Here is a 17,537-nt window from a genome sequence, read left to right as displayed (position 1 = left end):
AATTGAGTAATTCAATCAAGACACTCGAGTGTCTACAAGATCGTGTATACAAACACTCTTGATTATACGCCGACAACCTTTTAGAATGAATTCCCTTTTTACTACCAATCCGCGACTTGCCGATACAAGCCGTAGACACTCTTGAGGCAGGTGTGTGTAGTTTTTTTGAGTTTGACAAGGAAAAAGACTATCGCAGCCGCGTTTTCATTACCCTACGATTACCCTATACTCGCAGTAGAGGGATTATGCCGTGTATAATGGTGACGAGTGAAATGATCATGAGATGCACAAGATCCATCAATTGGCTCGTCGGGCACATGTCTTTACGTACGAGAATGAATAATAATAGGTCTGACAATACAGAATCAAAGTTTACATGCTCAGATCGTCTATTGACTTTTTTCTTGATAGAGTTGCATTTTCGAACGCGGTATGACTTGACGTATTGGTCAGTAAGTCTTGTAATGGTGTCTGAACTCCGTATCTGCCCGTTATACCTTGTATCCAGTGGATCGTATGCCACGAGTCCCTGCGTATCCGTTGCTAGTCGTCATGTTTAAGCCGGTCAGAAATGCCGGCAACGGTCGATTGCATGTCTACCGGCATTTCTCGAGTGATTGCCTTGTCCACCACTCCGATTCCACGCCTCTTAGAGATACCTCAGATTCTGACTAATGGCGACCCATTTCCTCAACCCCCTGGGCGCATTCCTGCCCTGCGCCTCCCAGTGCGGGACCAAGACAAAGGCATCATTAAAGCCCCGGACAACCGCCTCGTCTCCCTTGCCGAAACGGACCGTGCCGGCAACCTGGAGCGAGAGGCTGAGCTTGTCGCCGCGGTCGCTCTGGACCTCGGGGTCGGTACTGCCGAGGACATAGTGCGGGTTGACGGGGTGCGCGTCGACGCTGAGCACGTCAAAGTGGACCGGATGCCCTTGCTTTTCCAGCAGGTCCTGGAACTCTTGCACGGCGCCCGACGCCGAAGAGCACACGTGCCCGTTGATGCTAATGTCGGGCGTCAGGCCTGCTGCCGTCAGCCGCGCCGAGGTGGACGCGTAGAATTGCGACAGGCCCTGGGTGGGTGAGCTGCTGCGGTGAGGCTTGTTTAATGTGTCGTAGTAGTATTCTACGAATCGGTCGGCGGCTTTCTACGTGTCAGTAGTGATTCAAGGGCTGTATAGGCAGCAAATATGAGTTTGATACTGGTACTTGCCTTCGCTCGCAACCTTGACTTGCGTTTCTACACTTGGAAGTGGCATGTTCTGTTGCCTTTTAGTAACGAGCTAGTTGGTGATTATGAAATCAATAGCTTGAGATGCGATTGTGAATAATGGCGAGTATTGTCCAAGAAAGTACTGATCAACTCGTTGCCTGGCTGACATTTGTTTTGAGAAAAGTTCGAGTTTAATTTCGGACACGTGCTTTCCAGTAATACCTTGATATCAAGCAGGTGCAATTTGGTCAAGATTATTTTTTGATTTTATAAGACACTAAAATTCGTGTTCGATTTCAAAAGTGATTCAGACGTTGGGCACTTGATTAGTGAATAATATATATACAGATCCTGCTAATCACACCTGGCCATCTGCCAATACTTGACGTCACGGCCACTGTGCAATGGTATCTATACATTTCCCATGATTCACAACATTTCTAGTATGATGGCACCCTGTTGTTCACATTTATACTTGATCCTTGTGAGTCACTCACGAACACAAGTTTGCCGAGATGTTCAAGGTGCATTGTATTCTAGTCACTGGTCAAAAACACATTCCCCGCACAAATGATTTAAACTTTACAGTGGCTCAACCGGGAACAAAAGAAAACACACGCGGATCACGCCCGTGATTAGGACGTATAAAAAATCAAACCAGACAAGAAATTATCAAATTCACAAAAAGATTCGGCTCAGACCGGATGGATTTGAACCATGCCCGACTTGAACGGACGACCTTCTGGATGTCCCATGAACTGGAATCAGATGCTCTACCACTGAGCTAATGGTCCGGTCTTTGTTGGAGATGGGGCCGCTTATAGTGGTCTATGTCGCCGCGCTGATAAGAAATTGAACATCTCCACCTATTCTATTCACTCGTCGACAACCACGAAAGCATTTCATGAATGGATATACCGTCATTTGTTCTCTGAATAATCACAAGTCGAGACTGGAATGGTTAGCAGAAATGAAATGGTAAAATAGTGATTATAATAATTATATGACTAAATGTTAATTTAAAAAATGTATAATACTTTTCCCACTAATAGTGTAGATATAGGAAACTTTATACAATATACAACTGGCATTTTATTCGTTTCAACACGACCAATGTCAATCATGTTTCACGAGCCGACTTGGTAATTGTCCAGATACTTGTAAATTTAGATTGGATTAGCTGTTTAATATTGCTACTTTTTTGCCTTTCCCTTTCCCTTTCCCTTTTCAGATTCATTTGGCACTTGCATCAAGCCTTCGTAATGATTCATTATTGGAACATGGCTGCCACCGCCATTGTTCGCCCCGGCATTATCGTTGTAGATGAATATAGGGTAATAGTCTGAGCTGTCACCCAGCCAGAGGAAATTTGCCTGGCCAGACATGACAACCACACTGCCTAGACCTGTGTTGATTCCAGACGTGTTGACATTGTTATCTGTTGACCATCGTGACAAAATGGCGTATAATTGATCATAGCCCCAGTTGCCACTGGCAGTAGAGCCCGTCAATCCGGCCGCCCCAACAACATTCCACAGCCCTTCACCTTCCAAAGTGGTGGCAGTGGCCATGAAGTCTGCAAAAGTCGGAAAGTTTACTCCAGCTGGGAGATCAGTAGCAGGAAATTGGTGCTGCACGCTTTCGACGAGTGCGCGTACTGGGGGAGGATTAGCCTTCCGCATCAATATAATCAAGGGAATCTTTACTTACTACCACACTGGGCGTTTGTTCCGGGTGTCATAATTCGTCGGTATCCGCTTGGGAATGCGGCATTATACCTGATATTGACCCAAAGACCAGTTCCACTGAGACTGAGAGTACCGCCTGGTCCGCCTCCGCCTCCTCCTGGTCCGCCTCCTCCTGGTCCGCCTCCTCCTGGTCCGCCTCCTCCTGGTCCGCCTCCTCCTGGTCCGCCTCCTCCTGGTCCGCCTCCGCCGCTGCTTACGTCATCTCCGTCATCTCCATCATCTCCTCCCCCTCCTCCTCCACCACCACTGGGAGGCGGAGGAGGAGGAGGGGGAGGAGGAGCACTGTAAAACCAATTCTCAACCCAGGTATTGATTTGAGCATCAGTCTCTCCAGGAAATATATTAGGACCAATCTTTTCCTTGGCTTGGTCGAGAAGTTCGTTCAGATTCGGTCTATGATGAGGACAATGGTACAAACACCTAAAGATTGTCCATCTGAGATCTTGATCTACCGACGCAAAGGGATCCGCCGGAGAGTCAATACTGTCGCACAAGATAGCGCAGTATGAGATTGGCCCATTGTAGCCGACATTTTGGAGAATTGTATGGTATTGTGATCTTGGTGTACTTGCGGTGATATGGTGGTTCTGGTCTGGAGGAAACACGGGCTTTGGAGGGCTGGGCGGGGCGAGACCGGTAATGAGCATCCACATGTTCTGTATCATGCTGGTTTAGTCATGAGCTTGTAAAAATCAGGACTCGTAGGTGCAAGAAAAAGGCATATACCCAAGCAATCTGCCATATGTTTGTCTTGAAGCTGTAGCTTCCAGCCACGTCATCTTCTCCCACATCGTCGTCACTGGGATTCCCATTCAAGGTCCTTTTTTTTTTCCAGCCCGAGATCAGTATCATTCTCTTGTACCAAGAAGAGTACGAGTTGGACCTACTCCCATTCTGGGCCAAATTGTTCCTTGATGAAATTTAGTCTACGGTTCATCCACTTTGTATAAAAAATACTTACAGGTGGCGCAATAAAGACTTTACCATTTCTTCTTCTCCGATGATAATACCGACTGTCATTTGCAGTGAGAAGACGAAAACTTGAAATATCAAGTGTTGATGTTTGAACAACCTACTTTTTCTTGTAAGATTTGATCCTTTCTGCTAGGCCAAAGTCTGCCAACTATAATAGAGTCAGTATGAAAAGTAATTATTGACAAGGCTATTATCTTGCCTTGAGTCTTGGGACAAAGGCGTGCTCTTGCGCTTGACGATCCGGCCGAGGCGGTGTCGAGGGTATAGATTCGATCGGTTTTCCCTCCTTGTACAACCCCTTTTTGATACGCTCCCCCCATCTCAGGAGAGCTTCCGGGCTCAGCTCGAAACCTCCAATGAGGACTTGTACAAGAGTCAGCACAAGGACAAGTTTCAACTTGCAGTCGCTTACTATTGTTTGGGTCAAGGTCAAAGTGAACCGTATTCTCGCCACGCTCGCAAAGCTCATTAGTCTCTGGTAGCTCCTCAATCAAGTCTCCCGCTAGATCCGTATGGCGGTTTACTGCGGCTGGACTGTATTGCCATGACCGAACGTCGAGAACGCTTACAGCACGCAGCAGGCGGTTGCTTCTCGCGTTGGTCGCATCGTATTCGGCGTGTGGTAATGGGTCCTGGTGGCGAAGACGGCGACTTCTTCTCAACGTGCCGGGAGGCGGTGCCCGTTCTGATCCCAAGAATCTTCTCGCCGGGTTTCTACGGTTGGGGTGAAACATGTTTGGTGGATACTGGAGACCTACGACCCCCCTGACCACTAATCGATCCATCAGTCACATTGTAAACATGGAGTCTGCGATTTTAACTTACGACACAACCAGAATGCCCATAGGACCCTGTTTGGGGGTGGGTTAGGATCAGCCCTCTCTGTCCGCCGCTTGATAAGTTCGGAGAGGCTGCCATTCTCCATGTATTCGAGGAGAAGCCAATCATCGTTTGGGTTTGGATTGGCACTCATCCACGCATCGTACGCTTGCCTCCTGCTTTCATGGGCTCTATTCTTGGCATCATCCTCAAGCCAGGAACGATTTCTTCGCGGCCTCCGTACCCGCCATGGCCGCGGATCCCCGACACCATCGTCATCATATTCGGTGAGTTGGTCATCGGAAGAGTCATCGCTCAAGGGCTCTGGCGGTCTCGTAGGGCGAGCTCGAAGTCCCGGAACATCGTATAGTTGAATAGAGTGTGCTGCCTGACGTTGTCTCTAATTTTTTCAGGGATTAGGTTCTTTTATTCATCTCCAGTGTGATGAAGGAGCAACTTGCATATGTGGCTCTCCGCTCGCCCACAAGACTTTCAGCCCCTCTCGCATTCAAGCCAATTTTTGATACAATATCCCTATCTACACCATTGACGTTGTGCTTGTAGTGCACGGCCATAGCATAGCCTCCACGTGCCAATACCTTGATAGGCGTCCACTGCGGAGCTTGTTGGTCGAAATATAGAGTCTTGGTGTTGAGTGCAGTTTGCAAGTTGTAATTTGCGTCAGCTGGAGGAAGAGGAGGACCCAGCAAATTGTTACCGGACAATATTCGAGGTCCATGCTGCCATGTTTTGGGAGCTTTTACCTGAATGTCTTGGAAGATCGGCAGTCTATTTGCGCGAGGCACATTATGGAATCCTAAATTGATGTAGTCGGCCTTTGACTGGACACCAGCCAAATTCGCCGGCCGGAATGGATTTCTACCCGATTTTCTGAATTTATAAAAGAGATAGTTTTCCAGGCGGACTTCATTCTTGTATGCCTCCATTATGGATTCTTGCCCGTCTGCTTTGGAGTGTTCAAGAGTTCACGACGAGACAATGGGTAGGAATTACTGAGCCTGTGAAAAGGCCACCACCGTAAAAATGTTCAAGTTTCTCTAGTGTTTTCGCTATCAAACAAGAGACAAAGAACCTGCCATTTCTGTTCGTTTGCAGGTCATGATCGCGTCCGAGACATTTCGAGTCTAGACCAATGCATCCGCTTTCAGAGATATGGAATGTATATTTTTAGCTCGTCTTGGCACATGGTTCATCATTATACCGATCGTGGTGGTTTACTATTGGAAACGGTTACGATTAATACATGGTTACTCTTGTGAAAATTGAATTCCATGTAAAACTCGAAATTCACAACGAGTCTCTTGAATCATCTCGAACCAGGGCAATACGACAAACATGAAAATGTATACACGTCTATTTATTAAAGCAACTGAATGACTATTAGATTCGTGCCAAGATCCTCCATCTTTACTCGTGACAATGTCCGGGGGATTCAGATTCTATACTTCCCCCGGACTAAGAGAGAGCAAATTAGCTGCCTCAATCGGATGCAAGCCTTCATAATGACATTGTGCCATCGGCATACCCGAACCCGACCAATTGCTGTAGATATAGACTGGTCTCCCGGCAGCATTCGCGGTTGGGACCAGATAGGGTGCGCCAGTGGGCAGCATCACGACCAGCTGCAACAAGACACCGTGAGAATCGCCCCAACGTTCGAGAATAGCTGCCAGCGTGTCTGCCGTGTAAAACCTGTCTGGGACCTCGACGCCGGCGGCTATGGCCGCGTTAAAGACTCCCGTAGCATATAGTTGACGGTAAATGGCCTGAAGATCGCTCATTGTGGGACGAAAAGCACCGGCAGGCAACATTGCCGAGGGTATTTGGACCCTAATGCTATCTGCCACTGCTTGTACTGTGTAATTGTCAGCCTCTTGTGCCATGACTTGGAAAGGATTATACTTGCGTCCACATTGCTGCTCTCCAGCCACGTTGTGAATTTTCTGGGCTCCATGGGGGTAATCGGTTCTGAATCGGTCCAGAAAGGCTTGCTGAGCAGGAGTCAGAGGAGGAAGACCGGCAGCATTGTTGAAATATCCACCACCGTGTGAACCACCGAATACAAAGGCGGCACCATCCAATTCCATACCGCCGCCTCCATGATTGCTACTCTGGTAATGGGTAAGGCTCTCCACAAATTCATTAGGAGGCGGAGGAGGCGGGGGCGGAGGAGGAGGAGCAGGAGCATTATAAAACCATTTCTCTACCCAGGCGCGAACTACTCCATCATCTTCACCAGGTATCCCACCTCCCACTTTTCCCATGGCTTGCGAGATCAGTTCGGCAAAGTCGGGTCGATGATCTGGGTTGTGATACATGCACCTGTACAAGGTCTGTCTCAAGTCCAAATCCACCCAGCCAAAGGGGTCGTCTGGTTGCCTGACGTTTTCGCACAATTTATAGCAATAAGAGATTGGACCACGATAGCCAGCTGATTCGAGAATCTGGTCATACTGATCTACAGGTGTATCATCATTGATCAAGTGTCGATAATTAGGTGGTATCTGAGGTTGAGGAGGCATGGGCGGTTTTTGCATTGTGATAAAACACCACAAGCACTTGATAAGTCAGTATCATGGTCATGATGGAAAAGGTGCATCATACCCAGGCGATTTGCCAAATGTTGGTCTTTCTACTGAAGCTTCCGGGGATTTGAGCCTCTCCTATATCGGCATCGTTTGGTAAATCCGACGCCATGCTTTGATCATCGTTAGTAATGTTTCTTGATGAATGGTGTTATACATACTCCCACTCTCGCCCAAATTGTTCCTGTCACGAATTAGTCCATGATTTTACTGCTTCCCAAGAAAACCTACAGGTGCCAGAAACAACCTTTTGCCGGAGTGTCTACGAGACCAGTAATATATGCTATTACTAGTCAGTACAGGTTCTGATATAAATCTCATGCCAGACTCACTTTCGTTTATAAGTCTTGACCCTGTCTGCAATACCAAAATCGGCAATCTAAATCAGTCAGCATGGGCCACAAGGTGCAAAAGGTTTCTGACCTTGAGTCTCGGAACAAAGACGTGCTCGTTTTGTATACGACCCGGGTGAGGTTCTTTATTGGAAGGCATCGTCCCCCCCGGGCCCCTGGTCCTCGAGATATGAGCACCCCAGTCTTGAATCTGCTGTGCAGACATTTCAAAGCCGCCAATGAGAACTTGCCAGGTCAGTAGGTATCAGAAAAAAGCAACAAGATTGCATACCATTATTGGGATCGAGATCAAAATGGACCACGTTTTCACGGCGGCGCAATAGGTCATCTTCTGCGGGTAGTTCTTCGTTTAAATCATCTGCATATCGCCTAAAGGACTCCATGGCCTGGTCGTATTGTTGCTGCCACCAGAGCGGAAGACCGAGGCGATTGACATCCTGCATCATGTGCATGATCCCCGCCCGTTCTCCGTGGACTGAGCCCGGGTCTGCGGGCAAACTCCCTTCTAAACGCCGGCTTCTTCTCATGATGCCCTGCCGGCGATGCTCTTCTCGAGCGGCGGGATCACCCTCGGGCCGGCCAGGCGGTGGTCTGCGATTAGGATGAAACTTGCTTGGTGGATAATCCATGCCTATACAACCTCTCACCACTGGAGAGCTCATTAGCTGGGGGACGACAAGTGTTTTGAATTTACTCACGGCACAACCAAAAAGCCCACAAGACTCGATTGGGAGGACGGTCGGCCTGGTCGTGGGTGGAACGCTTCTTGATGAGCGACGACAGGCTGCCATTCTCCATGTACTCGAGAAGCATAAACTCTAGCTGGGACTCGACATCCTCCCGGTTTCGCCTTCGACCGCCAGCATTGATAAACGCATCCGCTCTCCTGTCGTGGTCGGCTTTGCTACGGTCCCAATATCCCGGCAGTCGCTGGCCCCGTGGCATTCTCAATTCCCGCGGGCGAGGATCGCCGGCTCCTTCGCCGTCATAGTCGGACAGCTCGTCGTCTGACGAGTCGTCAGAGACGTTGGGGTCCCTGGTGTATAGATTGCCTCCAATTTGTAGACCGCCGGCTAGTCGGGGCGGTATAATCTGGACCGAATGTGCTGCTCTTCTTTGTCTCTGTTCTTTCATGATTAGTGTCGGCGGCTTGAGCCACTTGGAATCATCATACCAGCGTGGCTCGCTTTTCATCCTGCAATGATTTAGAGAACCAATCACGGAGGTCAATCTTCATGACGACATTTCGAGCATTCCCATCCAGGTCATGCCGAAAATGTATAGCCATACCCTGACCTCCCTTGGCCAGGATCTTGACTGGAGTCCACGTCCCTTGTCCGTGTCGATTAAAGTAGCCAGTAATGCTTCGCAGTCGCCTTTGATACCTGTGATTCACGTCATCGTCTGGGAGCTGACGACCCAGGATTCTAGAGAGCCCCTCGTTGTTGGCATGGTCTTGATACCAGTGCGTAGTTGGTTCATCCGAGGCAACGAACAACTTGGGTAGAGCTGGTGCGGGGACTTGGATATCGCGCCAATCTTCTGAACTCAAGTCGGCATTTGGGTTGTCGTGTGCTCGTCGGAAATTTCTAAATGCTTGAGTAGACCACCGCACATATCTCTTGTAATTAGGAACGTCGATGCGGTCGTAGCCTGCGGCGGCCATCTTGAAAGGACGTTTTTGCAAGGTGAGAGTCGCCAAGATGGGCAGAATTCGAAAAGGCAAAGGCATCTGACAATTCAATTATTTTGCCCGTCTCGTATTGATACACCTAGATGCAGTCTACTAAAAATGAGACAAAGAAAGTGTACGAGACACCGGTTGCAGCACACTGCGCCCGAGACATTTCTAAAAGGCCCTTGTAGTCCGTTTTCAGGTCTGGAATGTGTCTATTTTGGACATTTTGATTAATCCATTCAAGGGAATGTATCTAGATGCCTCGTATGCTGTAAAATAACATTACATTATCATCAGTGGGTATCGTATATGCACACTTGGGCCAAACACGCCTCAAAGAAATCCCACAGCCATGAGATGAGATCAAGAACTCAATGGCGACTCGACTGGTTTCATTCCCGGGCTTGAACCAGCCAAAGTATCCTCACTCTTGGCCGTCAATTTTGCTTCCTGTTCCTCGGCATCAGACGCCACTCTTGTCTCTTCGCTTATCTCCCGATGCGGCTGCCCTCGTTCTTCGGGAATGGGGGCCAAGAGACCGTCTATCGTGTTGATTTTGGGTTGAGCGGGTGCTTCTTTTTCGGATGCCGGACTTGAAGGCCGAGGAACCGTCTCTGCAGCCTCGCCCGTAGCATTGTCGGGGTCTGGTCCAGTAGCACTCTCGTCTCCTACGACGACCTGCTGCAACGGAACCGTGTCGTCTGCCCGTGGTTGAAACATTGAATCCAGCTTAATGACCTCTTTTGCCAGACCTTGTACTCCATTGAGAATGAGCTCGGGTCGTTCCCAAGCCAATAGACCGGATTTTCCATTGGCTCTGTGTGTGTAGAGGACGTGATATCTAGCATTTGCCCAGCTGGGACATGAATAGGCTTCCTTGTCTTGCACTTGAATCTTCTTTTGCGCTTCCACGTCTTGGGTTGGACCTGCAGGGGCCTCGGGAGCTTGAGCCTCGCCCTGTCCATCGGCCGGCGTCTCGGCTTGCTCGTTAGCTGGCGCCTCGGCTTGTGCTTCGGTCGGAGGCTCGGGCTGAGGCTCGGGCTCCTCATCGCCGAGAAACACGGTTATGCCAATCTTGGGTCGAGGCGGAGCCTTTTTCATAGTCGTCTCTGGATGCTGCAGACAATACGACCAGAACCTCATGGCCGCCTCGGGCCCCGGCAACCACGCCAATTGTGTAAAGGTGATGATCTCTGCCGGAGTGAATTGCCTCTTTGGCCCCAATGTCTGCAGGCTTTTCAATGCAAAGACGAGCAGTCCAGTCGGCGAGTCGCACAGGGCATAGGCCAGCGTATTGGGCTCTCGGAGACCTAATTGGTTCAGACCAAACTGTGCCGTGACGGATTTGCTACCCTTCTTTTCCGGCCGACTCCTTTCAAGCGCCGAGAAATCCTCCTTGACGTATCCCAGCATGGGCATCTTGAACAGACTGGCCAGTGACCATTTTGCCCATTCAACGGGCGCCTCTTTCAATTTTGGCTGTGCCAGTGGCGGCGAGATGAAATGGGCACCGCGACAAGAGTCCATGTGCTCGACGGCCAGATAGTTGACCAGTTGCCAATCAATTTCCGCCGGCGAAGCTGATCCCGATCCCAGATTTGTGGCCAAATAATGAGGATATTCCAGCCTGTCCATTAATGAATTAAGCATTTCTCCCGTTGCGGAAATCACGGGCGTATTATTGGGAAGTGCATCGCTAAAGCCCAGACCCGGCAGCGACGGAATGACCAGGTGAAACGGCTGATTATTTGCTGCATCCTCGGGATCGACAAAGACCTTGGTGAGATGACCAAATGACAAGTTTGTAAAAGGAAAAGGGGGTATCATGAGAAGTGGCAAGGCATGAGAATGAGAAGAACGAATGTGAACAAAGTGCAACCTAATCGGCGCTTCGCTTTGGGGAATGGTGAATCCAGTACGGAATTGTGGTAGCTGAGCATTCAGCTCGTCCTCCTTGGTGCGCCATGAATATTCTTCGAGCCTGAATATGTTGGTCAATGCGATTTACTCCTTTTATCCGGTCAACTTACCAGAAATCAATTAATGGCTCAACTTGAGGTTTTGGCTCCCACCAATCCTCCGACTTTGGTTTGGAAGACTCGTGAGGTAATCGAGTAATTTCCAATTTCTCCTTGGTGAGATCAAGGTATCGTGATGAGACCTGTAGTAGAAATAGGCGGCGCGTCAGCCACAAGCGCAAAAAAGATCGACGTTGAATCTATCGAAACGGTAAACGGGGGGAGGCTTGGCGGACTCACATGGATTTGGTATGGTTTAACTTGCTCGCCAGGCGTAGTAGCACCGCCAGCAGTGGGCGTTTCCCCAGTAGAGTTGGCAGCCATGATTCCAACTCTCTTTTTTCCCACACACAACACGTAATTGATGATATTTGCAACAGGAGAAACGAGAATACGCGAGAATTAGAGAAAAAAACACGTCAGGGGAAAGCGAGAGAAAAACAAGCTGGAAAACTCGTCAGCGCATCCACTGTTATGGTGCCGTGAATAATAGATTATCTCTGGGTATTAAGGATGATATGTGGCTTGACCCGCGGGCGCCAGAAGGGCAGGGCGCTGTGGCGAGTAACGAATTTGGTAGCAAAGCAGCCAAAACTGGGCAGAAAGCCAACTTTGGACCCTGGCGAAAAAGGCCTGGACCCTGGATCGAGTGGCGGTGCTGACGACGCTGAACCCTGCTAGAGTTGCTCTGTCCGGAGATGATCTCCAAGGGTCTTGATTATTCCCTGTCGTATCTGTGGCTTTGGACTTTTTTACTGGCGAGTCGCATCTGCTGTGTGATATCAATGGACAGAATAGTGTTGGAGAATTATGTGCTGTTCCGAAAATCTAAAGAAAAGGAGGCAGCCCATGATCAACATGTACAGGTCAGAGGTTCGAGAATATTTTATTCCATCATCCGGTTACAGGGCATTCTCTACTAGATCTGAGATCGAGTCAGATGTGGGATCCGCGTTAGGGGTACAAGCGAGTCCTGACTGGGTATTGGTTCCGACGGGCCGCTGTCTTGAGCGCTTAAGAAGGATTAAGTTTTGATCTAGATTTAGTCTGGCCGTTGGATATCAAGTGCAGGGAGAGAATAGCATTTGCAAGTAATGGGATTCAATACCGACACTGTGGTTCTGGGAATCTATTTCATGGCATGTGATTTCCAAGAGTCAGTCGATTGTCTGGTCCCGCCATTGTATTTTGGCCTGCACCCATGAGGAGGCGGTCTGTTGATGAAAGAGGTATTCAATTCGACATGATCAAGACTGCATGTGTCGTCGCGATGATATTGTTTATTCATAAATGCCTGGGATATTTCATTTATGTAGCATCTGCTCGGCTTGTATGCCAGCTTGGATACGACAAACCCTGGACTCTGTAGTGGACGTCGCCAGGAATACAGGGCCGTCAACATGAGCAGTCGAGTATAAACCATGAATTCACACTGTCTCGGCCGAATCGCCCAACGCCAAGGCGCAACCAAGTAGCAATCATCTCGGCCAATGTGTCGAGACGAAAATAATCACATCTAACAACCAAAAACATGACCCACATTTGTGCGCAATCCGATGGCATTTCACCCTTTGCCCTCTTCTCCACGATGAGCATCTGAACATTTGGCATTTCCCCAAAACAGGACCCTTGCGCTCCATTAAATACCGGGTCGGATCTCCAGAGAGGCAATAGACCGACCCAATTGCATGTCAACCTAACCATCTTTGGCAATGGTATCGCGAGCCATGTCCTCTTTTGCTTGTGTCTCCAAGATCGGATCATGGGTTAGCGAGGGTCCAAGAGTATCTGATCATGGGGAAACCAGAGGAAAGCTATAATGGAATTGCAAAAGGTCGTTGTAATGAAACATTTCTTGACTTGTCGATAGAAAACACTTGTAAAATCTGCGTCTCCATAATCCCACATGACTGAAACAAAAAAGCAACAGCGCTCCGTGCTCATCACCGGCTGCAGCGAGGGTGGCATCGGTCACGCCCTGGCCAAGGAGTTCCACCGGCGGGGACTCCAGGTCTTTGCGACGGCACGGAACCTGGCCAAGGTCGAACACCTGCGCGCCCTGGCCGGGCTCGAGATGATCCAGCTCGACGTCGCCGACCCGGCCTCGGTCCGCGCCGCCGCCGACGAGGTCAGGACGCGCACCGGCGGCGCCCTCGACTACCTCGTCAACAACGCCGGCGCCGGCTACCAGGTGCCCTTGCTCGATGCCGGCCTGGACGAGGGCCGCAAGCTGTTCGAGGTCAACCTTTGGGGTCTACTGGCCGTCACACAGGCGTTTGCTCCTTTGCTGGTGGAATCGGCCGTGAGAGGTGGCAAGCCGCGAGTCGTCAATATCGGCTCCGTCGTCTCTAGGGTGCAGATGCCCTGGGGCGGTCTTTGTTTGTCGTCCAGGAAACATGACGTGACCATACAGGCTGATAATTCACAGACAATGCGTCCAAAGGAGCAATGGCCTCGTTGAATGATGCTCTGCGAATGGAACTACGCCCTCTTGGTGTCGGTGTCTTGCACGTCGTGACTGGAGGTGTTTCCACCAAGTTTTACGGCAACAGCGCCGGCCAGAAGCTGCCAGAAGGCAGTTTGTACTCGCCCATTAGAGCCGACATTGAACAGGCCGTGGCCGGCCACACGGCTAGCACCCTTCAGACCATGACCCCCGAAAAGTATGCTCAAAAGGTTGTAAGCAATACTTTGAGTAGCTGGCCGACCACGACGTACTGGGTAGGAGGATCAGCCTGGAGTAGTTACATGGGCGTCAAGTTTGGCTGGGACTCGATATGTGATTTGATTGTTGGGTACATGACTGGCATGTTGGCGCTGCGCAAAAAGTACTTGGCGGCGACACGGAGCAAGAAAGCATAATTGAATCAAGGAGTCGTGTTGGGGCTTTTGTTTTGCTGAGATACCAATTATTATTCGCTTCATAAGTATTGAATCTATACCGTTCTCAAGACATTAATAAGCGCACGTCAGGTAGAAACCGAAAATGACCTATGAATTGAGCTACTGTCTGGATCGACTCAAATTGTCCATCTGAAAACTGATTCTGATGTATGATTTTCCTTGCTCAGCCCTGACCATTTTCATGCTTTGATTGCTCAAGATGGGTATATTCTCCTCTTCAGGTCCATGATATGCATGTCTAGCAACTCCCCAATCCTCATATTTTGCATCCCTCTGAAAGTAGACACCTCAACTCCCAAAATCCATCTGCCTGAAAACAACTGCCAAAACAAGCCTGCGTGAATCGTCATGATACTCTACAAAGAAGGGCGCTCAAACCTTGATCACATGCAACTAATGTACATACTGTTGGAAATCACCAATTAAGATTGATCCACGGTGTCGTGAGAATCCTCGGTGCCCTCGATAATCATGCCTTGAGCATTGGGCACTCCGACAAGGATCTTGTTGCGAGGAACACGGACATCCTTGACCGACATGCAGCCAAAGACTATCAGCTCTCTGATATTGGGGCAGCTGCGGAAAATGCTGCCGAGAATAAAGTCGCTCACTTGCTCACAAAAGCTAACCTCTAGCTTCTTCATCTCGAGGTAAGTCTTGCTAGGGCCAAAAACGTCCTCGAAAGCCTCCTTGTCAATATGTCGACAGCCGTGGACATTGACACGTCGAAGTGACTTGGCAGAGTGAAGCATTAGAGCGCGGAATGCTTCGGAACAGAAACCCACCTGGTGTGGATTCTCTCGTGGCTTGTTGGCATCCAAAAAGCGACAATCGCGAACGTCGACAAAGCTGAGAGGCTTGTTCTTCCAGTCCTTGAACAGTCGAGCAAAACCAGCGTCAGTCATGACTTCGCTTGAATTGATGCGAAGCTTGTCCAGAGAGCGGCAGTGTTCATGAATGGCATCGAGCACACGATCATCCAGGTCGGGAACCCTCTTGAGAGACAGGGTGCGCAAGGTGCTGCCAATGCTCTTGATGACCTTGACATAAGGCTCAGTCGTGGTCTCGGTTCTGAGGTCGAGAGAGAGGTGCTGCAGACTCTTTAACTTGGCAATGTGCTCCACACCCTTGTCCGTCACCTTTTGATTGTTGGAAATCTTGAGTCGTTCAAGATTGGGACAAAGCTTTTCGAGTGACTTGAGAAGGTCGTCGCCAACGTGCTTATCGGTGTAGTAGATTTGAAGGCTCTTGAGGTGCTGGCCCTTGACCTTGAGGTAGGCCAACCATGTGTCCTCGGAAAGAAGATTAGCGCCGTGGAGAGAAAAGCCTTCTAGGTTGATGTTTCTAGTCACGAGATACTCCATGACCTCGTCCTTGAACTGGATTCCGTTGCGAATCTTGAGGTTCTTGAGATTCGGAACTCTTTGGAAAACGTTGACATAGTCGTCGGAAGAGAGATGTGCTCCGTCGTAAATCTTGACTTCATCATGCTGAGGCTCAAGGAACAGATTCAGGGTCTGAGAGTTGAGAAGTCGACGCTTGGACACGTGACGGGCAATCTTGTCAACCACAATGGGAGGGAGAGCGCCCAAGTCATCAGCAAGGTCAATATTCTTGGCGAGCAGCTCAATGCAGAGAGACAAGAGGGGCTTGGCGCCAGATGTATAGGTGCCATCAAGAATTCTGCTCTGCATCTTGCGACGGCCTGCACCCTGACCTGCAGCTCTCTTCTTCTTGTTCGGAGTCGGGGTGTCCTTGGCAAGGTCCTTTCCACACTTGGAACACAACAGACCACCGTCTGGGCCGGCGCGGGAGTACGGGGTGACAGTGAAGCGCTTGTCGCAAATGGCGCAATTCTCCATCTGACCAGGAAGAGGAGTCGACTTTTGCTTAAAAATCTCGGCGGCCAAATCATCAGAATCGGAATCATCGCCCTGTCTCTTGCGCTTCTGGAAAGCCTTGGACTTTTTAATCTTTTCAATGGCCTCTGCTTCCTTTTTGCGCTTTAGCTGCTGAGCTCGACGACGACCAGAGGCTGGGGTTGTGTTGTCCTCCTCTTCATCCTCTTGACCGTCTTCATTGGTGGCCGTTGCCGATTCATTGTTGGCGTTTTCAGCAGCCTCGGCAGCAGCGGCGGCGGCAGCCTCTTGAGCTGCGGTCCGTCGTGCTGAAGCATTGGCTAGAGCATCGGATGCATTGGTGGACTGCGAATCAAGGTTAGTTGATGCGACGAGATAGTTCGAGGATACGAGTGATGCGCACTGCCAAGAAATCCGTGAGAGCCGAACGTCTGCCATTTTGTTAGTAATGAATCTTGACTACGGCCAGGGATAACTTACGGTCCGCGAATTGTGTTGCGAGTACGCCGTGAAGACCTAGTCATGTTAATAGCTGTTATGAATGTGCAACCGACAAACATACATGGTATCGTCGTGCTGTAGTGAAACAACACACAGCGGCGGATGTACTCAACTGATTGTCGCAAAATGATGATGTAATAGAGAACAATGGGATGAAGATTCTGTCTCCAATGGGTCGAACCGGCGCAAAGGCTCTTGTGAAAAAGTCAGTGTGAGCAGCACTGGCAGTTGACAAAAAAAAATTGCACAGAGCAATCAGCCCCCAGACTGGAATGTTGCGGCGTGAATTGGAAAACGCGATTCCCGTTGCCACAGCTCCTATCGAAGCTAGTATTTGGATCGCGTCAGGCAGGGGCAGGCTTTAATTGATTTGGCGGGGTAATTTGGCTTGATCGGGAGATCCGCAAAGGTTTAGCGGGCAGGGACGGGCTCCCGGGCCCACAGTGCTGCCTAGCCTGGCCTGCCTGGATCGTGCTGGACGGGCAATCAAGTGGGGCGTCAGTTTTTAAGTGCTTGCAGTAGCGACTGGATAACCGCTGGCAACTCACGTGTTTCGGCGTGCAAGTCGTGTTGGAGGCGAACCGAAGCTCTCGCCACCTGCATCCTCCCGCTCTGCGAACTTTTTTCCCAATTGTACAACAAGGCGGCTGCAGCCAATAATCATTGTCAGCTGCAACTTTATTCTTCACAATCCCAGCCTGTTTGTGTCCACCACTTTGTTGGGCACTTTCTCGCGGCTGCATTGTGAAGCAGTTTGCGATTGTTTCCTGGTGCATCTCTTTTGTTCGCCGATTACTTTCATCCCACCTGAACTTTCATCCCGTCGGGCTGACATCCACTGGACAAGCTTCTTCAAGTCGTCCA

General features: G+C 49.7%; 6 protein-coding genes across 6 annotated transcripts; 1 reads left to right on the top strand and 5 right to left on the bottom strand.

Moving 5' to 3' along the window:
- Positions 1-649: 649 nt before the first annotated feature.
- Positions 650-1,742, bottom strand: PFICI_12076 (uncharacterized protein; the record flags this gene model as incomplete). Its single annotated transcript, XM_007840657.1, has 2 exons — positions 650-1,147; positions 1,710-1,742. The coding sequence occupies 2 exons, from the start codon at positions 1,740-1,742 to the stop codon at positions 650-652; spliced, it is 531 nt and encodes a 176-aa protein (XP_007838848.1).
- Positions 1,743-2,405: 663 nt separating this feature from the next.
- Positions 2,406-5,701, bottom strand: PFICI_12075 (uncharacterized protein; the record flags this gene model as incomplete). Its single annotated transcript, XM_007840656.1, has 10 exons — positions 2,406-2,869; positions 2,923-3,616; positions 3,687-3,780; positions 3,848-3,870; positions 3,922-3,973; positions 4,037-4,083; positions 4,150-4,298; positions 4,348-4,707; positions 4,761-5,154; positions 5,240-5,701. The coding sequence occupies 10 exons, from the start codon at positions 5,699-5,701 to the stop codon at positions 2,406-2,408; spliced, it is 2,739 nt and encodes a 912-aa protein (XP_007838847.1).
- A 513-nt stretch (positions 5,702-6,214) lies between these two features.
- On the bottom strand, positions 6,215-9,379 carry PFICI_12074 (uncharacterized protein; the record flags this gene model as incomplete). The annotated part of the gene is made up of 9 exons (XM_007840655.1): positions 6,215-7,333; positions 7,380-7,473; positions 7,522-7,544; positions 7,592-7,643; positions 7,693-7,739; positions 7,784-7,938; positions 7,985-8,362; positions 8,412-8,835; positions 8,888-9,379. 9 exons carry the CDS (start codon positions 9,377-9,379, stop codon positions 6,215-6,217), a joined length of 2,784 nt encoding a protein of 927 aa, XP_007838846.1.
- Positions 9,380-9,754: 375 nt separating this feature from the next.
- On the bottom strand, positions 9,755-11,733 carry PFICI_12073 (uncharacterized protein; the record flags this gene model as incomplete). Its single annotated transcript, XM_007840654.1, has 3 exons — positions 9,755-11,372; positions 11,422-11,552; positions 11,650-11,733. 3 exons carry the CDS (start codon positions 11,731-11,733, stop codon positions 9,755-9,757), a joined length of 1,833 nt encoding a protein of 610 aa, XP_007838845.1.
- A 1,582-nt stretch (positions 11,734-13,315) lies between these two features.
- On the top strand, positions 13,316-14,271 carry PFICI_12072 (uncharacterized protein; the record flags this gene model as incomplete). Its single annotated transcript, XM_007840653.1, has 2 exons — positions 13,316-13,787; positions 13,838-14,271. The coding sequence occupies 2 exons, from the start codon at positions 13,316-13,318 to the stop codon at positions 14,269-14,271; spliced, it is 906 nt and encodes a 301-aa protein (XP_007838844.1).
- Positions 14,272-14,735: 464 nt separating this feature from the next.
- PFICI_12071 (uncharacterized protein) lies at positions 14,736-16,696 on the bottom strand (the record flags this gene model as incomplete). Its single annotated transcript, XM_007840652.1, has 3 exons — positions 14,736-16,517; positions 16,576-16,603; positions 16,653-16,696. The coding sequence occupies 3 exons, from the start codon at positions 16,694-16,696 to the stop codon at positions 14,736-14,738; spliced, it is 1,854 nt and encodes a 617-aa protein (XP_007838843.1).
- Positions 16,697-17,537: the final 841 nt, after the last annotated feature.

The sequence above is a fragment of the Pestalotiopsis fici genome, assembly GCF_000516985.1.
Source record: "Pestalotiopsis fici W106-1 unplaced genomic scaffold PFICI_Scf_9, whole genome shotgun sequence".
Taxonomy (NCBI): domain Eukaryota; kingdom Fungi; phylum Ascomycota; class Sordariomycetes; order Amphisphaeriales; family Sporocadaceae; genus Pestalotiopsis; species Pestalotiopsis fici.
Note: the sequence above shows the minus strand (reverse complement) of the source record. Positions and strands in the feature narration are given on the sequence as shown.